The sequence below is a fragment of the Delphinapterus leucas genome, chromosome 19, assembly GCF_059928025.1.
Source record: "Delphinapterus leucas isolate spDelLeu-1000000601 "Yukka" chromosome 19, BTC_Dleu_Yukka2, whole genome shotgun sequence".
Classification (NCBI taxonomy): domain Eukaryota; kingdom Metazoa; phylum Chordata; class Mammalia; order Artiodactyla; family Monodontidae; genus Delphinapterus; species Delphinapterus leucas.
Genome location: NC_143147.1, coordinates 48,386,084 through 48,412,024, shown reverse-complemented (window position 1 = coordinate 48,412,024; position 25,941 = coordinate 48,386,084). Strand labels below are relative to the sequence as shown.

General features: G+C 35.7%; 1 protein-coding gene across 9 annotated transcripts in view; it reads left to right on the top strand.

The window, feature by feature from the left end:
* The window catches only part of NPEPPS (aminopeptidase puromycin sensitive), a 96,231-nt gene that overhangs the window by 48,390 nt on the left and 21,900 nt on the right, over positions 1-25,941 (top strand). For all 9 annotated transcript variants that reach the window (XR_016388992.1, XM_089901162.1, XM_089901160.1 and 6 more), the window contains 10 exons: positions 7,710-7,787; positions 16,045-16,166; positions 18,679-18,786; positions 20,046-20,246; positions 20,700-20,796; positions 20,909-20,942; positions 21,784-21,898; positions 24,011-24,175; positions 24,987-25,091; positions 25,519-25,579. Coding sequence is in view for 8 of the 9 variants with exons in the window: in XM_089901162.1 (XP_089757288.1) it covers positions 7,710-7,787; positions 16,045-16,166; positions 18,679-18,786; positions 20,046-20,246; positions 20,700-20,796; positions 20,909-20,942; positions 21,784-21,898; positions 24,011-24,175; positions 24,987-25,091; positions 25,519-25,579 (1,086 nt within the window). In the remaining variant the exon portion in view is untranslated. The remainder of the gene's footprint in view (positions 1-7,709; positions 7,788-16,044; positions 16,167-18,678; positions 18,787-20,045; positions 20,247-20,699; positions 20,797-20,908; positions 20,943-21,783; positions 21,899-24,010; positions 24,176-24,986; positions 25,092-25,518; positions 25,580-25,941) is intronic.

The following is a 25,941-nucleotide window of genomic DNA, read 5'->3' as shown; positions in this document are numbered from 1 at the left end:
ACACCAGTTTACGTTCCCACCAACAGTTTATGAGAGTTCCCTTTTCCCCAGATCCTTGCCAACACTTGTTGTTTCTTGTCTTTTTGATAATAGCCAGTCTAACAGGCATGAGGGGATATCTCATTGTGGTTTTGATTTGCATTTCCCTAAAAATTAGTGATGTTGAACATCTTTTCATGTGCCTGTTGGCCATTTATATGTCTTCTTTGGAAAAAATGTCTATTTAGCTCCTCTGTCCATTTTAAAATCAGGATTTTTTTTGTTGGTGGTTGTATTGTTGTTTATATATTTTGGAGATTAACCCCTTTTCAAATACATCATTTGCAAATATCTTCTCCCATTTGGTAGGTTGTCTTTTTGTTTTATTGATGGTTTCCTTTGCTGTGCAGAAGCCTTTTAGTTTGATGTAATCCCATTTGTTTATTTTTGCTTTTGTTTCCCTTGCCAGAGGAAGCATATCTAGAAAGACATTGTATTGGTAAGACCAATGTCAAAGATTCTGCCCGTGTTTGGCCTCTCCCGTTGCGGAGCACAGGCTCCAGATGTGCAGGCTCAAAGGCCATGGCTCATGGGCCCAGCCGCTCCGCGGCATGTGGGATCTTCCCGGACCGGGGCACGAACCCGTGTCCCCTGCATCGGCAGGTGGACTCTCAACCACTGCGCCACCAGGGAAGCCCTGGGGTTGTCTGTCTTTATATTGAGTTGTAGAAGTTTTTATGTGTATTCTGGATACAAGTGTTTTGTCATATATACAAAGTAAAATATTTTCTCCTGGTCTGTGGTTTGCCTGTGCATTTTCTTAATAGTGTCTTTTGATAATTACAAGTTAAAAAATTTTTTTTACATATATATGTTCTTTTCCATTATGGTTTATCACAGGATATTGAATATAGTTCCCTGTGCCGTACAGTATGATATTAACGAAATTTGATCTATCAGTTTTTTTATTTTATGGTGAGTGCTTTTTTTGGTCCTCTCCAAGAAATAATTGCCCATCTTAAGCAGACTTAGCTTTTCATTCTGAATATTTGGGATTCTGTTAGAGGCTTAGATCTCACTGATTACTCTAGCTGCTGTGTGAAGACAAGATTATAAGGCAGCAAAAGTGGAAACAGACCAGTTAACAGTTTATTGACCGGGGACATATTAATACGTCTTTTGTTAGCCGATACAATTAACATCACCGTGAGACATTGTTAGAGCTTAAAATTGATCAAGGGTTCATTATACAACTTATGATTGTCGTTATCATTCACAGTTTGCTCCATTAGGTTTTTGTTCCACCTTGTGTATATTATAAACGCAAGTTTATTACTGTAAAATTTTCAAAAATGATGCATTGTGAAATTTTGAGTGAAGAATATTTCAGTGAATTTTATCCAGATACTTTCACTGTTTGTCTGAGCGACGTATATACTAGTGTTTCAGAAGATGATAGTTCTTCAGAACATAGTTCTGATTCAGACGAATGTGAATATTAGACCAACAAAAAGACAAAACACCTTAGTGATTGATTCTGATATGGAAAGTGAAAATGAAACCCATGGTGCTGGAGAATGATCCTTTTCTTCGGCAGAAGAGTGGGTTGAAGACAACATTTCACAAAAATTAGAAGACTTTACAGGTGTGTCAGGTGTAACTTTTTTTTTAAATAAATAAATTTACTTATTTATATTTTGGGCTGCGTTGGGTCTTTGTTGCTGTGTGCGGGCTTTCTCTGGTTGCAGCGAGCGGGGGCTACTGTTCGTTGCTGTGTGCGGGCTTCTCACTGCAGTGGCTTCTCTTGTTGCGGAGCATGGGCTATAGGCGTGCAGGCTTCAGTAGTTGTGGCATGTGGGCTCAGTAGTTACACGAGCTCTAGAGCGCAGGCTCAGTAGTTTTGGCACACGGGCTTAGTTGCTCTGCGGCATGTGGGACCTTCCCGGGCCAGGGCTCGAACTCGTGTCCCCTGCATTGGCAGACGGATTCTTAACCACTGCGCCACCGGGAAAGCCCAGGTTTAACTATTGAATGTAATAACCCGCAAAATGTTAGTGAAATAGCAATTTTTGGTAACGACTTTTTTGAGTTGGTCACGTCTCAAACAAACTTGTATCATCAGCAGAATGAAAAATCATATAAAAAGTATGATGAGGGTTTAAAATGTTCTGATGTAACCAATAGTGACATGAAGAAGTTTCTTGGATTAATAACTTTGATGGGACAAATAAGAAAGTCACACTGGAAAGAACATTGGTCGACTGATACCTTACTTGAAACATCTATCTTTCCAAAGATTATGACGAGAAGAAGGTTCCAACAAATAATGACATTTCTTCACTTTAATGATAACTCAGGAACTCCACTTCCTACAGACAGAATTTCAAAAGTTAAACCTCTTTTGGTTTATTTTCTACCAAAAATGTTTAATAAGTTTTTAAAATATTTATTTATTTATTTATCTATCTATTTATTTATTTATCTATCTATTTATGCGGGCTGCGCCGGGTCTTAGTTGCGGCATGCAAACTCTCGGTTGCAGCATGCATGTGGGATTTAGTTCCCTGACCAGGGATCGAACCTGGGCCCCCTGGATTTGGAGCATAGAGTCTTACCCAGTGGACCACCAAGGAAGTCCCTCTACCAAAATTTCAATCAATCTATATAACCATACAAGAGCTGTCACTTGTGGAGGCAGTGATAAAGTAGAGAGGATGACTCAGATTCAAAACCTGTAACCCCAGAAAACTTACAAAATACGGAATTTTGGTCAGGATGGTTGGTGAAAGTGAAACTGGATATATATGCAACCTTGAGATTTACATGGATGAAGGAAAGAAACTATAAGAAACAATATTATCGGTCCTACTACGTTATCTTGGTTCGTGGCACCATATTTACCAAGACAGTTATTACAACAGTGTGTCCACATCTGAAATATTGTTGAAAATAAAACCAGAGTTTGTGGGACTATAAGAGAGAATCGTGATCTACCAAACCAATTAAAGGAGAAATCTAAAAATCTGCAGAGGGGAGAAATGACATTCTTACGGAAGGGAGAAGTGACTCTTCTTATATGGAAAGACAAGAGACTGGTCCACATGGTGACAACTATTCATGACGCATCCATAGCCTCTCCATAGCATGGATCCATAACATCTACAGGAAGGAAGACAGGAGGACTGGCCATCAGATAGCTAAGCCCACTTATATATTAGAGCAGCTGTCCCCAGCCTTTTTAGCACCAGGGACTGGTTTTGTGGAAGACAGTTTTTCCACGGATGGCGGGGGGATGGTTTAGGTGGTAATGTGAGCGATGGGGAGCGGCAGATGAAGCTTTGCTTGCTCTCCTGCCGCTCACCTACTGCTCTGCGGCCCAGTTCCTGACAGGCCACGGACCACTACCGGTCCATTGCCTGGGGGTTGGGGACCCCTGTATTAGAGTATAATAAATATATGAAAGGAGTTGATCAGTCTGATCAATATCTGGCAAACTTCAGTATCTTCCAGAAAACTTGAAAATGGTATAAGAAAGTAAGTTTCAATTTGAGTAATTGAGGTTTATTCAGTGCATTTAAAATTTTACTGTAACCTTAATGCATAGAATAAAATGACTTACAAGCAATTTTTCTTAGCAGTAGCTGGAGAATGGGTAACTGGACATTCTGGTAAGTGTAGTGGTAGTCCCGAACCTGGTCCTTCTTGTGGCGTTTCACAAAGATCCACCTTGTCGACTCTCAGGTAAAATAAAAGAATATATGCTAGAGGAAATAATATACACAGGACTAAAAAAAAAAAATGCTGCCAGAAAGGGTAGAGTCTGCTCTTAGGGGAAAGTGTAGTGAAACACGGTATATTTGTGATAGATGTTCTGTTCCCCTGCACAGAGGTGCCTGCTGTACTGCATATCACACTCTAACAAAATATTAGAATGCTTTAGTAAGACATGTACAAAGTTTCAAATAGTGCAAAAAAAGTTGTTGATATTTACTCAAACTTGGGTGTTTCAATATTCCCTTATGTAACAAATTGCCGGCCACAGTTTCTGCAAAAATCCCCTGGTCAGCAATGTTAAGAGGCTATTGTAGTGGTCGAGGAGAGAAAATAATGGTACTCTGGACTGGGCTGTAGTGGTGGAGACACTGAAAAGTCTGGGATTAACGGTGTTGAATTTGCTTGTTGGATGTATGATATAAGAGACAGACAGACATGGAGGGGAGGCAGTTAGGATCATTTCGTATTTTTGACTTGAGCCACTGGATAAATGGTGGTGCCATATGCAGAATATACAAAACTACAATTGACCGAGGTTATTTCAAACTCTAATGTACATTTGCCAAGTAGTATGTTGTCCAATATAAAGTAATTGGAAGAGTATCCCATAATACAATAGACATTTAAAGAATTCAAATATATGGCTACTCCCTTTTTACTAAGAGAATTTTGGCGGAAATTTTGCTCCTGTTTTGGTACACATGTATAGTTGATATGTACATTTGGAAGCATATTTTGTAGAATGTAACCTAACAATACAGTGCTTGATTATTTCAATTTAAAAACTGCTATTCTTTTGTTTTTCTAGCTTCATTTCTTACCATTTTGAAGCTTTTTTGTGCATCTATAAAAACAAGTTAGCTTTAGTAAACTTTTATGGAGATGGTCTTTGATCATAGTACCTCAGAGGTATCATAGTGCTACTTCATATATTAGTTAGAAAGGTACATTCTTAAACCTTGAAGTGCTTCTTAGCTTCCCTGTAGGCAAAGTAAGATTCTATTCTTGGGGATCAAGTTAGAGCAAATCTCAGATTTTTGCCAGCAAAAGTCATTGTTTCAGTAGAGATTTCATTAATATTGTATATATATATACCAAGTCTTGAGTTTTTGTTCAAATTTAGGAGCTAGCTTATGATAGCAGAAAGAATTTTGGCAACAGGAATAGGAAGGGAACTGAGTTCTAGTCCAGCTCTGTGACCTTGGGTGAATCATTAGCTTTATATGCCTCATTTTCTTCATCTGTAAAATGAGGAATAATTGATTAAAGTTCTTTTAAAAACTGAAGTTATAGTTTCTTATTGATTTTGTAAAGATTTTGGCTTTATAAAGACATGTTTGAACCATCGTATTAGAAACATTGGAGGGATTTCCCTTGTGGTCCAGTGGGTAAGACTCCATGCTCTCAGTGCAGGGGCCCCGGGTTCGATCCCTGGTCAGGGAACTAGATCCCGCATGCATGCCACAACTAAGAGTCTGCATGCTGCAACTAAAAGTTTCCATGCTGCAACTAAGAAGTCCACATGCCGCAACTAAGAATCTCCATGCCACAACTAAGAATTCTGTACGCGGCAACTAAGATCCCGCACGCCTTAACTAAAAGATCCTGCATGCTGCAACTAAGACCCAGCGCAACCTAAATAAATAAATAAATATTAAAAAAAAAAAGAAACATTGGAAATTTAATCTTTGGCTGACTCATTTGAAAAAAAAAAGTGAATTATGGGCATCTTGCCTGGTTCATAGAATGTTATTAAGTTTGAATCACTGTTACCCATATCATACTTAAGCCTGTGACTGGTAAGCCTACCTCTCTTTTAATAATAGCTTATTGAGATATAATTCACACACCATACAGTTCAATTCAGTGGTTTTTAATATATTCACAGAGTTGTGCAATCATCGTCAGAATCAATTAGAGCATTTTCTTCCCCTTTTTTTAAAAAAAATTTTATTTATTTATTTGGCTGCGTCGGGTCTTAATTGCGGCATGTGGGCTCTTCGTTGCGGCATCCGAGCTTCTCTCTAGTTGCGGCACGGGGGCTTCTCTCTAGCTGTGGTGTGCAGGCTCCAGAGTGCGTGCGCTTTGTAGTTGTGGCGCGTGGGCTCTGTATTTTGCGGCATGCAGGCTCTCTAGTTGAGGTGCACTGGCTCAGCGGTTGCAGTGCACGGGCTTAGTTGCCCCGCAGCATGTGGGATCTTAGTTCCCGACCAGGGATTGAACCTGCGTCCCTGCATTGGAAGGTGGATTCTCAACCACTGGACCACCAGGGTAGTCCCTTAGAACATTTTCATCATCGCAAAAAGAAAGTACCCATGAGCAGTCACTTCCCATTTCTGCATGACCTTCCAGCCCTAGGCAATGGCTAGTCTACTCTGTCTCTATGGATTTGCCTAATCTGGACATTTCATATAAACATGTGGCCTTTTGTGTCTGGTTTCTTTCACTCAGCATAATATTTTCAAGGCATATCCATTTTGTAGCATATATCAGCGCTTTGTTTCTTTTTGTTGTAGCATAATATTCCATTGTATATCACGTTTTTTCTGTCCATCAATTGTTGGACATTTGGGTGGTTCCTACTTTTTGGCTACTAAGATCTCATTTGTGTATAAATTTTTGTATGGACATATGTATTCATTTCTCTTGGACATATACCTAAGAGTGGGATTTCTGGATTATATGGTAACTGTATTTAATCTTTTGAGGAACTGCCAGACTGTTTCCCATAGCATTTGTTTTTGTTTGTTTGTTTTTTTGGCTGCACAGGGTCTTTGTCGCTGCACGTGGGCTTTCTCTAGTTACAGCGAGTGGGGACTACTCTTCATTGCAGTGCGCGGACTTCTCCTTGCGGTGGCTTCTCTTGTTGTGGAGCACCACGGGCTCTAGGCCCGCGGGCTCCGTAATTGTGGCTCACGGGCTTAGTTGCTCCGTGGCATGTGGGATCTTCCCGGACCAGGGATCAAACCCGTGTCCCCTGCATTGACAGGTGGATTCTTAACCACTGTGCCACCAAGGAAGCCTGTCCCATAGCATTTGGAAACATTTTTACATTCCTATCAGCAATGTATGAGGGTTCCAAATTCTCTACATCCTCCCTTAAACCTTATTATTGTCTGTGTTTTTGGTTATAGTCATCCTAGTGGGTGTTAAGTAGTATCTCATTGTGGGTTTTTTTTTTTTTTCCATTGTGGTTTTGATTTGCATTTCCCTGATGGTTAAAGATGTTGAACATCTTTTCAAGTGCTTATTAAGGCTGCCTCTTTGGGCAGTTTTTCTTTTGGAATGGGGATATGATGTGGTTGGGAGTTGATCTACTTAGCTCTTTTCCTAAAGTGTCAACTAAGCATTCTGAAGTATCAGTTAAATAAGCAGACTCTTCTCACTCCTGGTAGGGAATAAATCAAAGTCCAAATTTAATCCACACACCTGTTTTCACCTTCTTTATTTCTGTAAAATGTAACAAAGAATTTCACTGGAAAAATGATTTATATCTTGTTGGAATTGTTACCTATGTTTGGGTGGGGGACAGAACCTTTACTGATGTATCTTTAACACCGAAATCTTAGCAATCTGCTCAGTATTTCAAATGTTCCTGAGTAAGACTGCAACATATAAAGCAGTATCATAGTCACACAAAGATGAGAATGAAGCGTGTCTGGGAATCTGGTAGAAAACCTTTTCATATTTATAGCAGCCCTATTTCCCTTATAAAAGTTTTGTGAATTAATATAGGATGTGTAATTGTTTCTAAGGAGCATATTTAACTTAGGTTACATAGCCTAAAATATGTTACTTTGAAATGATACTCTTGTTAATAGGAACTTAATTTATTAAATTAAGAATATTTAGTTTTAGTAGAGATTTTGCTCTTGAAAATGTTAATTGCTGCCATCTGGATTTGGTCTTATCAGTCCAATCAGATTTGTGAAGTAATTTTTTTTTTTCCATTCCAGAAATACATGCTACAGGATTTAACTATCAGAATGAAGATGAAAAAGTCACCTTGTCTTTTCCTAGTACTCTCCAACCAGGTAGGAGAAATGGCTTTTGTAAAATCCTGTTATGAATAGTGACATCTTCTTCCAGAAAAATTTATCATATGCCCTTTTTTTTTTTAACTCATTGTTTTAAGGAGATTAAGTATTAAGACAGAGCTTTAGACAGAGTCAGGTGCACTTCAACTTTTGGGCCCCCCAGAAAAAATAAAAAAACATAGAACATAATGCATTGTTTTCACCTTTTCAGTTTTTTAAAAATATATCTACCTAGCTCCATCTTCTACTAATTGAATCCAAATCTCTGAGATGAATGTCCCACAGATGATTCTGAGATACAACCAGAGATTAGGGAGCTATTATGCTAGTGAGGGCATGGATGAAAAGATTCACTGGTATGTTACTATATGTGCTATATAAAAGCACAAAGAAACTAGATGTTCTGAGCTTAATATAATGGAAGAAATCATATACAAATCAATTGGTAAAGCACTAAGACTTCGAGTAGTGAGCAAATGAAAAGCCACAGATAATTTGTATGAAAGAAAATGCAAATAAATAATAAACATGTGAAAAGATATTTGCCCTCCTGGTAATGAGAAATATTAAAACAACAGCTACTGATATATCAGTTTTTGCCTGTCATATAAGCTGAAGTAAAAAAACGATTCTCAATGATGTGACTGCCTCATATTACTGGTAAGAATGTAAATCCATGTAATTTTTTTGGAAAGCGGTCTGGCAGTATGTATTAAGAGCCTAAACATGTTCATGTCTTTGACCCAGCAATTCTGGTAATAGGAATATATCCTAAAGAAAAGTCATAAATACAGGAGACACTTTATGCCTAGAAATGTCTATTGAGATGTTACCTAAGGTAGTAAAAAATTAGAATTAATACATTTGTCCAACACTAAGGGAATAATTAAGCTAATTATGACATACATGTATGGTGGAATATATATAGCAATTAAAAGTGAGGTTTGTGAATTCTTAACACTGTAAAGTACTTATTATAATGTAAAATTGAAAAGCAGAATACAAAATTACATATACAAGGTGATGAATCAGATCTCTAAAATGGTACAAATGAAATTATATGTCTGGTTGTTGACATAATTGACGATTTTTATTCTTATTCATACCTTTCTCTGGTTTCCATAATATTGAGAATATATTCCCTTAATATAAAAGTATTTTAAGAAAAATTTTGAATTGGAGAAATTTTGTCTTTTATTTTGATACTCTTAAAGACCTTTCATTTTGTCTTTTTCTAACTAAGATTATTTTTGTGTGAAATTATTATAAAAACAAATGCTTGCCATGAACATGTATTAAAAGATACTGAAGAATATAACCTGAAAATTGAGATTCCCTCTCTCTGACCCCTTCTACTTCCATTGTCTACTAATCGTTCCAGAAATATTCTATTTCTTTCTAGAAATATTCCATAAGTGTATATGTACATTTTAACCCACAGATGGGATCACAAATGTCAGTGGCTTGCAACAAATATTTCTTGTTTGCACACGGCCCTGAGGACTGCTGATCATCTGCAGCCGTATTGCCAACTTTACTGAGCACCACTGAGCTCACAAGTCTGCTTATTCTAGGCTCTGTAGTGAGTAGCTGCTATCTGCAGCATGCTGTTCTCTTACATGGCAGAAGGCAGAAGCTCAGAGATGGGGACAGAGCCAAACCACAAAGACACATTTAAAGCTTCTGCGTGGATGGTGATGTCCATTCACATTTCATTGGCCAAAGCAAATAGCATGGCCAAGCCCAAAGTCACAACAATTACCAGACATTTGATAAAACTTCTAATATGAAACATAAAGCAAAAAGCAAAACAATAAGTATAATAGAAATATAGGAACTTGGAAGAAACAAAGACAAACGAAAAGAAAGCCTCAAAAAACCCAAACAGATTAATATCCTTAGAAGTATTATTAATATTACATTCATTAAATAAGGACAGTATGGAATAGAGTAAGAAAACTTTTGGAAATTATAATACATTAGAAGTAAAAAACCAAAATAAGTTGTAGAAGATGAAATAGAGGCATCTTCCAATTAGGAAAATTGGAAGACCAATCTAGCAGGACTGGACATCCATCTAGTGAAAGAGAGGACAGAGAAGATGGTAAAGGGAAATGATGAAAGACACAAAACATGAACATTTCTCTGAACGGATGGGGCATGAGCCTTAGGTTTGAAAAAAATACACTACTGAGAGGGACTGACTCAAATGTAAAAAGTCTCACATCAGAGGAAATTTTAGAACTTTCAGGGGTAAAATGAGACTCTCAAAGAGTTTCTACCCGAGGTGAGGGACTTGGGAGGAAGGAAGGAAGACTGACAGATTACCTTCAAAGTTCAGGAATCAGAATAGCAGTAGATTTTACCATCAGGAACAGTGGAAACTAGACTCTAGTATGGCCGTTTCTTCAAAATTATGAGTGAATCTGATTTTCAATCTAGAATTCTGTGCTTAGCCCAACTGTGAAGTTAAAGAGAATAAAATATTTTCAGATTTGGAAGGTTACAGAAAATTTAATTCTTTGTAAAAAATGTAGGAGTGGAGAAGTAGTTTAGCTACACTTCACTTTTTACTGTTTTTTTTTTAATGTATTTATTTTTATTATTTATTTTATTTTTGGCTGCGTTGGGTCTTTGTTGCTGCACGCAGGCTTTCTCTAGTTGCGGCGAGCAAGGGCTACTCTTTTTTTTTTTTTTTTTTTTTTTTTGCGAGGACTACTCTTCGTTGCGGTGTGCGGGCTTCTCATTGCGGTGGCTTCCCTTGTTGCGGAGCATGGGCTCTAGATGTGTGGGCTTCAGTAGTTGTGGCTCGTGGGCTCTAGAGTTCAGGCTCAGTAGTTGTGGTGCACGGACTTAGTTGCTCTGCAGCATGTGGGATCCTCCCGGACCAGGGCTCGAACCCGTGTCCCTTGCATTGGCAGGCGGATTTGTAGCCACTGCGCCACCAGGGAAGCCCCGCTTCACTTTTTATAGTAAGAAGAAAAGAGTGTGTAAAATTGTAAAATGAAAAAATAGCTAAATAAGCAAGGTATTTAGAAATCACAGAGTTGCTACTGAGGCAAGTGTAGGGAGTAAGTGGCATTGGGCAGGTGCCTGCAGCTTATATATGTAAGCCTGTAGAACTATATGAGGTTTTAAACTATGAAATATTATTTTGATAGAAGTAACATGAACTTTAAAAAAAATTTAGAATCTGTATCATTACAGACTATATTCTATGTTCACACTGTGAAAAGATAAAAAAAGTTAGTTGCAAAAGAGAAACAAAAAAATTCCTTCTTTGGAAAAATGATACCTCTGAAAATTAATGAGTCAAAGAATATTTGTTAGGGAAATTAGAAAATATTTAGAACTGAATAATGAAATTACTACTTACAAAGCATGTGGGATGCAGGTAAAACATTCTCAGAGAGTATATTTAGCTAAGAAGGAAGACTGAAAATTAATTAGCTAAGTAAGCATCAACATCAAAATTAGACAAAAAGAATAGGTAGCTTGAAGAAAGTAGAAGAGATAAAGATTTAAGAGCAGAAATTAATGAAATAAAAATGACTTACTAGCTATTGACCTTGGGCAAGTTATTTAAGTTAAATAAACTCAGGTGGAGTCTGAATTTGAACACCAGCAGTTTAACTAAAAACTTTGCACTTCTAACCACCACATTATGCTCTTTTTATTTTTTAAATTAAATATTAAAAAATATAATACATGGACATGGTTTGAAATTCAAATGATATATAGTGATAATTTGTCATTCTATCCTGTCTTCCTCTCTCAGCTCCACTTCTCAGAAGTGATCAGTTTCCTATGTATCCTTTCAAAACTGTTCCATGCTTTTATAAGCATTTATGTATGTACCACTTAAGAACACAGAAGTTAGCATGTCATACATATTCTGTACCCTTCTTTTCCCCTTATATATATGAGTTCATTTATTATCAGTATATAAGAGCTGCATCATTCTTGATAAGGACTGTTTACAGTAGACATGGTAAATTAAGTCAATTCTAATAAAAGCAGGAACAAGTCAGTGAAGGTTATGACCATTAGTATACTATCATTTGACAGAGTTTTGGAGATTTATAGCTAATATAACGATATACATAAGTAATTGATATGAATATTAGAATTAAAAAATTATTTGCAGATGTGACTATATTAAATTATTGAATATCTATAAATATCTGTTCAAAAATCACTGCCTTTCACATTTTCCCAAAATTCTCTGGGTCAAAGTTACCCAGTCATTCTTTGCTTTAAGAATAAAGTCCTTATTTTTTCAAATTTTAAGTGGTCTCTCTTCTGGTAATGGAGTAAATATTGAACATATATCAGGAGGATATTAGTAACCTTTGTGTTTAGCCTCTTCAAACTTAACAGTCATGCCGAATATTATATAGCTAAGTAAAATATCTTCTTTTCTGAAATTAGCACCATTCTAGAATAGTGGTTAACTTACCATGATCATTGTAAGGCCTAACAGCCTCAGAATCGGTGGTTAAGGATCCTGTAGAGTGACGTTCATTTGGAGAAACACTAGAAGATGTTAACATTTTGAAGAGTGGAAAACAGGATCATAAGAAGTGGTGACAGAAAGGCAGAGACCTTTATTTTCTCTTTATATAAAGTAATCTGTCTTAAATTTCATAGTGTTTGGTAGGCTTATTAAATTTTTAATAATTTAATTTTTAGTAATTTTATTACCTCAGGTTTTACAACAATTATTATACTCTCCTAAGCTTTAATAAACAAATAAGGTTTTTGGAGGAGGTCCCAATTTTTCAGTTGTTTAATTAATAAATGAGCTTATTGTATATTTTAAGAGGCTTAGTACCCCAAGCAGATAAATATTGCATACATTGGATATTCAAATAAGGTATCTAATTTGAGGAAGCAGTGTCAATTATGTGTGAAAATAGGTATAAAATCAGACTTTCTGGCAATTGGTTTGTCAATATGGTATAAATTTCATAAATGAAATTTATCGTGAAGACAGAGTAGCTTTATCAAACATGGTACGTTTGTGTTTGAATTCCCAATAATTTATATTTTGTTTAGTATGCCACTTTTTGGAAGTGGTCACTGTCAGTATCTTGCTATATAGTATGATGACCTTGGAGATTTAAAACCAATTAAAAGTGTAAGCAGCCTTTCTTATTTAGTTTTGAGTTTTAAATCCACTTTTATTCCAAATAAGAAAAGTCAGAAGTAAATTTACTGTGGAATATGAGTTATATAAAAGACATCTTAACAGCTGACTTAGGGAAAACAGACTGGCCAATTCCGTTTATGGAATTGTAACATAAAGTTCCATCAAATAGTTATCTTTAAAGGGGTTTTTGTAATCTATTAGATATTCCTTGTAAACTTTATTAATGTGAACACATCTGCTTTTTTAAAAAAAAAATCAGTGAGGGACTTCCCCGGTGGTCCAGTGGTAAAGAATCTGCCTTCCAATGCAGGGTTCGCAGGTTCGATCCCTGGTCAGGGAACTAAGATCCCACATGCCGTGGGGCAACTAGGCCCGCTCATCACAACTACTGAGCCCGTGCACCTCAATGAGAGAGCCCGTATGCCACAAACTACAGAGCCCACATGCTCTGGAGCCTGCGCACCACAACTAGAGAGAATCCCACATGCAGCAACTGGAGAGAAACCCGAGTGCCACAGCGAAGACCTGATGTAGCCAAAAAAATAAAGAAAATAAATAAATATTTTAAAAAAAATCAGTGAATTCCTAATGAAAATAGAGAGAAATTTTTTATTATTTATAGCTAAACTCTTCAGTATCAATCATTTAGAATTCTTTCAGATTCTTTTACTGTATTCTTATTTACTGTCCCAGTAATCTGTCATTCTCTTTAAAAGTAAAAAGTATTGGGACTTCCTTGGTGGTCCAGTGGGTAAGACTCTGTGCTCCCAATGCAGGGGGTCTGGGTTTGATTCCTGGTTGGGGAACCAGATCCCACAAGCATGCCGCAACTGAGAGTTCGCATGCCGCAACTAAGACCTGGCACAGCCAAAATAAATAATAAATAAAATAAAGAAATATAAAGAAAAAAGCATTTATTGACCCTTCAGACAGAATGTCTGGTTTTAAAAAAAAACTATCACAAATGTCTATTCATTGGACCTTCAATTGAGTTGTTTTGTTTTATTTTCCCAGCACGATTAATTTAAGAATGTGGCACTTTCTTTAGTGGTGACTTTGCTGCAAAGTTCTGAAATTTTCACTTGAAATTATTTTCAGAGCCAGTTTGAGGCACATAAGAAAATCAGTTTAATTATTTCATAGACACAATTAGTGTTTTGTCTAGAAATAGATTGCAATTTGTCATTCACATATTCTGTAGACTTGAACTCTTCATGACTTGGACCTTTCCAAAAAGCAAGTTCAGTTTTGGAAGGTGAAGACATAACTTTGAGAACATCCAAAAGGATATGTCAGAGAGAGAGTCAAGAACATTTTGAACAATGTCAGTGTCATTGCTCTACAGCATTCCAAAATGACAGTTTGAAACATTAGGATATAAAAGCTTTAATATAAGTGGCTAATTACTTTATAGTCATACTGTATCTGACTTGTTAGATTCCCATGCTCTAGATTCTTTTATAAATAGGCACTTTAAAGGGATCTATTACAAAGTCAACATTTTGGGATTTTTTTTTTTGTGACTGAATTTGTAAAATGTAGAATGGGATTATTGTTTTGTCATGCATCTGAATTTAGTAGACGACTACTAGATAATGGTGATAATTTTTTTCTATTAGCGAAAGAGAGCATAGTTGATGCTTGAACAACACAGGTTTGAGCTGCACGGGTCCGCTTATACTCAGATATTTTTCAGTAGTAAATACTGTACCACATAGTCCAAGGATGGTTGAATTAGGAGATGTGGAGGAACTGTGGATATGGAGGGCCCTGTATAAGTTATAGGTGGATTAACCTCTGCATTATTCAAGGGTTAACTGTATATATACTCATAAAAACTCACATTTTCTTCTTTCTCTTTTTTTTTTTAAATTAATTTATTTTATTTTTGGCTGCGTTGGGTCTTCATTGCTGTGTGCGGGCTTTCTCTAGTTGTGGTGAGCGGGGGCTACTTTTCATTACGGTGCATGGGCTTCTCATTGCGGTGGCTTCTCTTGTTGCAGAGCATGGGGTCTTAGGCGCATGGGCTCAGTAGTTGTAGCTTGCAGGCTCTAGGGCGCAGGCTCAGTAGTTGTGGCGCATAGGCTTAGTTGCTCCGTGGCATGTGGGATCTTCCTGGACCAGGGCTCAAACCCGTGTCCCCTGCATTGGCAGGTGGATTCTTAACCACTGCACCAGCAGGGAAGTCCAAAACTCACATTTTATATAAAAAAAAGAACGTCTCTGTGTATAACTGAGTCACTTTGCTGTACAGCAGAGGTTGCCACAGCATTGTAAATCAAATACACTTCGGTAAAAAAACAAAACAGAAACTCCCATTTTGTCTAAATTGATTTTGCTCTTATATAACAGTGGTATATGTATTCAGGTTTCATTTTTATTTGCATTTAATAATTATTGATTAAAATTTATTTCTTTAATATTATTAGATTTCAAATGACTGAGGTAACTGTAAAAGTTTGTTTTATGCCCTGTTGCTGATCAAATCATTGGTCTTCTCTATAGTTCCTTACAAATGTGTGGAATCAGTGTTCCATTTGGATTGAACATCTGTGTCTTGTCTTAATAATAGAATAATTGGCATGAAGTCATCTAAAAGGACCAATTTACATGGTATAATTGGCAGAGAGCATGAACTTTGGATTAAACAGACCTAACTTTTTAATCTTATTATTGCTACTTACTAATGGTGTGACCTTGGGCAAGTTATTTAACTTTTCAGGCTCAGTTTCTTCATCTGAAAAAATGGAGACAATACCTACCCAACTAAATATTTTTAAAGCACCAATGCACAATAGCTTGTCATACATTTAATAATAAATGTTCATTTCTTTTCCTGCTTTTATCTTCATGTATTGGTAATTTGAGACTAAGTTAGTAAAATTAAAGAACTTTCTAAGCAGTCACCCTAAACATGAGATTAGTCTGCCATTTACTTTAGTAAATACTGTATTCTCTCCATTGCCAGGAGGAGTATTTGAGAAAGGAAGGAATGATTTGAACATTGTCAATAGCCAGCTGAATTAGTGCTTTAGGGACATACTTTTGATAACTTGTACTTAATATCTCCATGAAAATGTTTTCATTTATCTTCAATCACAGGTACAGGAACTTTAAAGATAGATTTTGTTGGAGAGCTGAATGATAAAATGAAAGGTTTCTATAGAAGTAAATATACTACCCCTTCTGGAGAGGTGCGCTATGCTGCTGTCACACAGTTTGAGGTATGGTATTCTTTAATATATTATGACCTTAAATTAGACATTCTGACAAAGGTCTAATTCTATTATTTGCGTGATTATTTGAGGCTTAGGTGCCTTTGGCCATAATTGTATTATTGATTTTGGAATTTTTATTTTATACTCAGCCAGTTATCTCTCTTATACAAGAGAGAGAATTAGGACTGTGGGCTGGGGAATGATTTTATTTATAACAGTACCATTATTAATTTAGTAGGAAAAGCCACAGGTACAAAAAGAGGTACAAAGTATAAAAGCAATCCAGGCATTGAAATTTTGTTACCTGTATGTCTGTATATATAGTTATATATGGATATATATAGATATAGACCTATCAATTTAAATATAATTTTGTTACCTGTATGTGTATGTGTCTGAGTGTGAGTGTGATTCCAATGCTTATCTCTAGCCCTTTTGAGCACTTCTTCATCCTGGAATGGTTGGCTGGAGTGTGTCTCCAAATGATTTTTTTTTAAGAGAGGGTATGTGGGTGGTATACTTCCTGAGTCTTTGCATATCTGAAAATCTTTCATTTGCCTTTATACATGACCAGTTTTACTGAGCATGTAAGAGATTTGTTGGGGGAGAAAAGAAAAAAAGAGCAGCCCCTGACATCCAGAAGTTGTCCTAGCACTGAAAGCTAGTCCAGGTTGTTTTCCTGTTGGACATAAACAGTATCATAGAATGCCAACCTCAGACAAGGTCACTCTGAGACCATGATAAAATGAGACAAAACAAGGGCACTTCATAATTTCATCCAAGCATAGACAAAAACAAGTTCACTTTGTTAATCACAAAAGACAAACAACTCTCTCTCTTGGTTAAAATGAGTGACTGCTGCTTCTTTAGCATTTGCAGTTTTAGGCGTTGACAGCACCCAACTTAGAATGAATCCTTTCTTCTTAAATCCTCCTCCAAATCATTCAGCCAAATCCAAAATCACATAATTGTTTCTTTCTTAGACTCTTACTGAGATACCCCATGGTTTCTTTTGATGTGAGTTTTCCCTTGCTACAGTGAGTAATAAGCCCAACTTCTTCAGTGATAAGAGTGGTACAACTGGCTTACAATTTTTCTCTTTCAAAGGTGCATAAATATTGTTCTAAAGTCTTTCATGTCTCATTTTGTCGAGGGGGAGGAGTCAGACTAGAATGTTTCTTCTCCCTTCGAAGGGTAACACATTTTAAAATTTTGTTTTATTTTCTTCCTGATTGCTTGTTAAATTATTTCTTTGTATGTAAAAATTTCACCAGGTGTTCACTTTTCATTAACTTTTAATAATTGGTGAACCCTATTGATGTTCGTATTCAGAGCTTTCTTCAGTGTAGCAGCATTTTCTTCTATTGCGTCTTCATCATGGTTTCTATTCTGATCTCTTCTTCAGGAACATCATTTAATAATAGCTTTAGCTCTAGTGTCTATCCCCCAAATGTACCTTAGATTGCTTTTATCACTTTGTCCTTTGGATATTTTGGAAACTTAAATCTTACTATCTATGTCATTCATTTGATTTCCTCTAATATAAATACATTTATTTACTGCTGTTGCTCCTAATTTGAATTTTTCTGTGCATTTCTTTCTTTACACTCTACTTACTTTTCCAAATGTCTTATTTATTCTTTTTTTAAACATCTTTAGTCTTATTTATTCTTTAGTAGAATTCATAATTAGTTTCTTTGAGAGTGCAATCAGCCATCTAATGTTTTTCCTTGGAGAAATCCTTTTTCAGAAGTATGTGCTTCCTCTGCGTATTTTGTTACTTCTTTTTAAGATACAGAATCTTGTCAATGGTTCTATTTCTATTTTATTAAAGATTTTTTCTTTTATAACTGATATTCTACTGCACCACTAATCTTATTTTGCTTTAACAAGTTTGCTCTTTTTTATTTTTAAAGAAAGAATGAGATCTCTTTCAAAAGGTAGGTCAAATGGTGACAGTTTTATGTGTTGTATATGGAAGTGCCATTAAACAAATGACCTGTTTGGAACTGATACAGCATCTGTCTTTATTCCTGTTGCTACCATTCCAGATAAAGAACAAAGCACATCAAAAATTCTGGAGATATTTTTATTTTTATTTTGAAATCAAAGCCAGAGAGGCAACCAGTCATATTTTCCCATCGTTGAATCCTTACAGTAGTATACTGTTAACCTTCCTGGGCTCTGTTGACATTATAGATAAAGCCATTTGCCTTTAATTTGAAATAGTGAAATGTTTTAATAAAAACAAAAGTATAATTGTCAGTTATTCTAATACTATAAATTGTTAAGCTCTATAGCAGACCTAGTTCCTGGATAATTGCTGATGTGGCAATGATAGTAAACCTTGTGTTTTCTTTGTAGTCAGTGCCTAGCTTGTTGCCTGGCACTGAGTAGAAAATAAATATTTGAAAAAGTGAATGAACAAATGATAGAAAGAAAGAAATGTCTGTTATTTCATGAAATAGTCTGGTAGGTTAATTCTGTGATATTTTATATTTCATATTCTTTTCTTAAGGCTACTGATGCCCGGAGAGCTTTTCCTTGCTGGGATGAGCCTGCCATCAAAGCAACTTTTGATATCTCATTGGTTGTTCCTAAAGACAGAGTAGCTTTATCAAACATGGTACGTTTGTGTTTGTGAGTATGTTCATATTTTGAATAAGCGTTTAGCAGATTTAGTTTGCTGATTAGATGGGATAGCATGAAACCACCCAGCACAGTGCTTGACACATAATTGGAACACAAATGTTAGTTTTCTTAATTTCTGAAAAGCCTTCTTTTTCTTTATTGCCTTATTTGGGGAGTTTCCCCCCTCCTGGAAGAAATTCTTTATAAACTGTATTAACAAGATCATCTAATTCCTTCAATTTGGAAATCTAAATAAGAAATGAGTTTAATAAATATTACCTGAAAGAAAAAAAATCTGATATTCTTATTAAGTGCCAAAAGATACAGCCACATAATGAAGTGTATTTAGGTTTTTGGCTGATTGTATTCTTGGAATATGCTCCCTTCACTGATGTCGTTGATCCTCATTCATAATAGAGTAAGCATTCACTACTTGAAGTGTATTGTCTGAGACTGCCTTACTTAAGACATAGAGTAGCTTGTAGCTTATAATAGGAGTCTAGGGAACTTGGAAATGCCTGCTGCACCTGAAAATAACTGGCTTTTGCCTCCTTTATTGGTGGAGAGAATTCCATAGATTCTCTTCTCAAATATTCTCAGAGAGGAAGCTAATATATTACACTGAAATGTTCATTTACAATTTAGTATGAATGAATTTATCGGATCAATTCCTGAATAAGTCTTACTTGGAAGAAAGAATAGAGAGACCTTGAGGAAACTGAGAGCCTGAGTAGGAAAAAGAGGGAGAACACCAAAGGGAAATTAGGGGACTCCAAAGGTAAAGTGGAGATTTTGTGACTAATTTGTTTAGAGCCAGCCTTTGTACAGAGAATGCTCTAAATCTAGAAATCTGTACCCTTTGAAATGTCTGATTCCACAATTACATTTTATTTTCATTAATATTTGTTGTCTCCTATCCTTCATTCACTTGAAAAGTATTGAGGTCTTAAAACATCCCAGTATCTGGCATATTAATAGGTATTCAAGAAAAGTTGCTTCTTTTTTCTTACAAATCCTTGGAAGTTTTAACACTTTAGGCTCCAGTTTCTTAGTGTGAATGCTTTATCAGGTGACTTTCCTTCTTAATAGGAAAGATCTTGACAGCGTAATAGCACTGGATGAATTAGGATCGAGAAGTAAGCAGTGCTGGAAAGGGGGAAGAAAAGGCCCCAAAGCCTAGAGTTTTTGGCTAGTGTTTGCTCTAAGGTATTTAATGTAAATCTGTTAAATTTTCCTTTTTTTTTTTTTTTAAAGAATGTAATTGATCGGAAACCATATCCTGATGATGAAAATGTAGTGGAAGTGAAGTTTGCTCGCACACCTGTCATGTCTACATATCTGGTGGCATTTGTTGTGGGTGAATATGACTTTGTAGAAACAAGGTCAAAAGATGGTGTGTGTGTCCGTGTTTACACCCCTGTTGGCAAAGCAGAGCAAGGAAAATTTGCGTTAGAGGTAAATGTACTTGAAGAGGATTGTTCCAACAGTCCATAACTCCAGGTTGGGGAATTTACATTTCTGATCAATTATTAGTACAATTATTTATAATTTAATCTGAAATTTCATGTACTACTTTGGTTTTACTTTTAATAGAATCTGGGAACTAGCAACTTTGGTGTTTTATTAACATTTTACAAGATAATGATTAAGAAAATATTAGAGTAGAATTTATTTACCCAGAGAGTGGGTGGGAAAATATGTAATTATACTTTTCATTCTGAATTATAAATGGATTAAAGTTTGGCTGACATACAAAGCTTAGGGCTAAAGCACTCTTTGGAGGTGGGGCTCCCCAGGGTTGGTTTCTAGTAACTTGAGATATTTGGCTTGCAACAGGATTCCTTTGTGGATTTCTATATGAATGACAGTAAGATTTATCAGATGGTTCTTTTGTCTATACTTTTATAGGTTGCTGCTAAAACTCTGCCTTTTTATAAGGACTACTTCAATGTTCCTTATCCTCTACCTAAAATTGATCTCATTGCTATTGCAGACTTTGCAGCTGGTAAAGTAAATTTCATTTTATTGATGAATTGTAGTAACTTTTATGAATTTTATGATTTTTCAAGAAGAAGTATATATAAATATCAATAAATGTTTATATTTGTTTTATGAAGGTGCCATGGAGAACTGGGGCCTTGTTACTTATAGGTATGTTAATGATGTATTACCCTGCCTTATCTTTTTAAATCACTGATTTCATGAGAGCTTCACTCCTAAGTACAGTTCAGTAGCTTCTGCTTTATGATCTGTCATAAATTTTCCTACCTCCCCCCACTTCCTTGAACATGTCAAGAATGCAGATGAACACCCTCTGGAGTATAAGATTTTAAAGTGAGCATCTGGCATTAGTAGCATTTGTAGATGTATTTTTGGCTGAGTTTCTCATTTCAGTGCCTTCTCTTCCTTCTAGTAGTTACATAGTTATATATCCAGCTTGAAGAACTTTCCCTGATTTAATATCTTCTGGCCAAATTTTTACATGTCTGTCACCACAATACAAACATGTAGGTTGTATAATTTTAAAAGCAGTGTCTGTAAACAAGTTTTTGTCTTCCACTTTCAGTTGCCTTCTTCAGTGAGCTAAGTTTTGGACAGCCTGCTCAGTGTTCTTTTTAGGACTGTGGAATGTATCTTCCCCCCACTTTCTGCTCCCCTTCTTTTAATGGAAGGACTGTCTTCTCTCTCTGTCTAGCACAATAATCCCTAATCCTTTAGACAAAGTTTTTCTGAAATTTCAGGCAGCTGTCCTATAAACAAACTGATAATTAAACTTGTGTCACATCTTTGATCTTCTGTTATGAATTCTATTGGAGTGGTGTCTTTAATCTTCCCAGAACTTTTTCTATCCTGTGTACTCTGAGGAAATGTTTTCTTGACATCTTTAAAGCCTAACTTGACCATCTTATTTACTGTTTGAATCTCCCTCCCCCACTTCTGCATGCCTGCTTTGGTTGTAATACTTAAAAAAAAATTTTTTTTTTAAACACAGGGAGACTGCATTGCTTATTGATCCAAAAAACTCCTGTTCTTCATCACGCCAGTGGGTTGCCCTGGTTGTGGGACATGAACTCGCCCATCAATGGTTTGGAAATCTTGTTACTATGGTATTTAATATTTTTAAGTGCTCAAATATATTTATTTTTTTTTCCTGCTGCACTTTTTTTTGTCTACATAGTATTTCAGGTTTGGCTGGAATGTTGTACCAAAAAAGTAGTTTTTTGATTGAAAAACTTTATTTTAAAAGATCCACTTTGAAGTGTTTATCAGAATATTCTTGTTGATCAAAAGCATGTAGATAATCTTTATTCAACAGAAAATACTTCCTAAACTGTTCTAAATACTGCCTGCAAGCGGGGGAAGTCATGATACTAATTTGGGTGAAAGGAAGAGATTCCATTTAGGTAGAGAGATTCCATGCAGTGAGATTCAGACTAATTGTAGTTTCTTGTGTCATATATATTATGTAGCCCACTAGCTGTAAAGTAACCTGATAAATGACAAACTATCCTTGATTAGGTTGAAATGTTTTTAAGGGTCATTTTCTTCATTGCCTGAAATTTTAAGTTGAAATTTGACAGAAATGAAAGCAAAGAAACAATAACTGTGAAGTATATTAAAATTTCCAACTGTCCTATCGAAGTTCTTGTTTATTATAATGTTTGCAGTGAATGATCTCTGTCCTCTAGTCTTGACCTTTCCCTCTTACTCTGAATAAGTACTATCTATAGCAGCCAACTATGTTAGAGCTTGGGAGCCCAGCGTTTAATAAGTGAACTAGAAGTGCCTCTGCAAAGAAAGAACTGGAGATTCTGGAGCCAGCCAGATTCTCTGATGGCATTTTAGGCTGCCAAAGAGCAGAGCCCAATTTGGATATTAGTTGAGTCCACATGTCACAAAAATAAGCAAGAAAGGAAAACATTTACCAACTCTTACATATTTGAAAGAGTTTGTAAAGAAAGTCAGCCCTTGAAAGTAAATCCTTTCCTTTTTGCTTTGGATGTTTAAAATTGTGCTTAGGGGTAAAAAAATTTTTTTTGAAATATAATTTTATGTGGAAGTAAGTATACTAGTACCTGTATTCAATATGTCAGAAACATTCTTTTCTCCTAATGCAGCAAGTTTGTTGCTGCCAAACAATTTTTTTGCTCAGTGTTGAACAGACTTTATTTTTCATGATTTTATTTTTAAACTTCCAGTAATAAATTTTAGTAGGGGAAATGTGTGCATTCTCATTTTGCTTTTAAACAACTTTTTACTGGATTGGAGCAACTTCTAGTTATTAGATGTCACTTGTTTCATTAACCAAAATTCAAAGGCTTAGAGATAGTTGGAAAATTACTAGGTTTGTACCAGCTTATCTCGCTGGAGGCTTTTAGTTAAATAAGTGCACAAAGCATATAGACAGATAGCCATTTATCAGTTGATATTGAAAATATTTGATCTTTTCAGAATTTTAAAATGCCCTTTTGTTTTTCACCATTGCATTAGTCCTTTGTCCTGAATTCATATAGTATTGCTTTCTTTTCATAAGAGATTTAATCAACTTTAATGAAAATTAGATTGAAATCTCTTTCTAAAAAGTTGATTTTGTCTGTGACCCATTATATTCTTTATCCACTCCACTGTTAATTCTTATTAACAGATGAGAATTTTATATTTCATAAATGTTTAAACACCAATTCGTTACTGAACTACTTACTGCCATGACATTTCTGTTAATTTCACATAATTCTTATATAAGCAGTACTGCTTTTCTGTTTATCTAGAAAGTTTAACTTTTCAATCAACAGTGATTTTTCCCTGTCATTATGGAAATAGTTTCCAGTTTTCCTTGTTTGGTCCTGATAAGCTTTCTGTTGTTTTTAAGAGAACTGTTTATTAAACTAAATTTTATATGACAGTGTAGGCTCTTGCCTATATTTATGCGCTCTCTTCCCCTTTTCCATATTTAGGGTGTTTTTCATCCTCCTTCTTCCTCCTTTTCTACCTTCAGTACCAGAAAGTTACTTAGCAGTGGTGATAATGCTAGTGTCACCAGGTTGGCCTTTCTTGGCATTTCTTTTGTTCAGGGATGTGAGTTATTTACTAAATGTTTTGAAATGAATTTCAGTTCATTAAGAGCTTTAGAGTATAGTGGAAGGGACATATGAGTTTTTTAAATTAGTGGAGTGACAAGCATCTTGTTTTCTTAATATATTTCCATCTTCTGTTTTTAGGAATGGTGGACTCATCTTTGGTTAAATGAAGGCTTTGCATCATGGATTGAATATCTGTGTGTAGACCACTGCTTCCCAGAGTATGATATCTGGACTCAGTTTGTTTCTGCTGATTACACACGTGCCCAGGAGCTTGATGCCTTAGATAACAGCCATCCTATTGAAGTGAGACATAATTTTCAGTCATTGGCCTTTGCTCTCATTTTCAATAAAATATATGATTTGTTTATGGAGATACTTAGGACTCTGAAAAGAAAATTGCATGGGTGATGTCATTTACTTTTGTAGTTTATATTTCCATTCTTGAAATTCTAGCAATACTAAGTTCTAATTATGTTTCTTTTTAAACATCTATGATCTTTGTAGAAGCAAGTGCTCTGTACCCATAAGCATTCACTAAATAGATTTTTATTGAATAGTGTGGGGGAACCATAGCTGTTGGGTAGTATGATTCTGTTGTTTCAGAGAAAACTCTGAACATACTTTTTATTGTTGTCATTATCTGTTTTTATATAAATATTTTAATTCTTTTGACTTAGCCTGTCCTTATTTCAGCTAGTTTATCTGTATAAATTTTGCCTCTAAAGAGCTAGACTTAGAGTCTACTTGGACATATTTAACCAGGGTCCTGTGTAACTGTAAGCCATTACAATTAGTGCAAGACGTCAAATGTTTTTCATCTCTCCCTTCCTTACCCTCACTTCCCTACCCACAAAGAGATCAATAGTGACTTGCCTCCCAGCAAAGCAGTGCCAAGATTGGAACCCAGGTCCTAAGAGATGATGGGGATTGTGTTATATATTCTATTTTATTAGTATTAGTTATTAAACCCTTTTAAACAGTTACACATTATGAGTCACCTAAAGGGAAAAAGTATCTTATGATTTAGAAGGGTTTTCCTAGAAAGCTTTTTATGTAATTCAGTATTACAGGCTGTCTGCTTCCTGTCATAACCTTGAATCACACTGTCTGCTAGGTCAGTGTGGGCCATCCTTCTGAAGTTGATGAGATATTTGACGCTATATCATATAGCAAAGGTGCATCTGTCATCCGAATGCTACATGACTACATTGGGGATAAGGTAAAAAAGCAATTTAAAAAATCTTCCATTCTTTTATGGTGAAGCCATAGAGTTTTGCATGAAAAAAAAAAAGTTTGATTTTATTTAGGTTAAGTTCCTAAGTAATTTTTCTAGAATTTATAAGGATAGTACTCTGGCTTGTCTTTATTTCTTTTTATGCTGATTATTTTGGTCTCTGAGATGAATGACGTTGCAAATATGTTTTGGGGGTTGGTGGAAGTCTGGTATAAAACTTAAAAGCAAAAGTAGAAGGCAAAGAGTATGCATTTTTAAACAGAAGGTAGTAGACATTAGGGGGATACATGTGTTTTAGTAAATCTAACAGTCAAGTAATTTGAGTAAATTAGTTTTTGAGTACTATATACTCAAAATATACTATAATTCTAAGTTCTGACTCTCCTGGATTTTAAAAATTGTGTTTTCTCAGGACTTTAAGAAAGGAATGAACATGTATTTAACCAAGTTTCAACAAAAGAATGCTGCCACAGGTAATCTTTAATAGCTTGAGATAGAAATGGAGAGAAAGTGTTGGCATACTGTCTAGAGTGTGACATTTTATTTTTTCTAAATACTTAATTTTCCATGTGCTGGATAGGAAATAGAGTCGACTTATTTGAAGATGTGTTACATCATGGATCAACAACATGAATCAGGACGTATTATCCTTTTGGTCATCCTCCAGTAGTCTGCTTTCCACAGCTCAATGTTTTGTCACTTTAAAGAGTCTGAAAAGTTCTGTTTACTTTACCAGAGCTTGTTCTTTTTGATGATTTGTGGGTTTTGTTGCCCTCCGTTGACCATTGGCCATTAAAATAGCTGCAAATTAACCATTTGTAGGCGTGAACTTGTG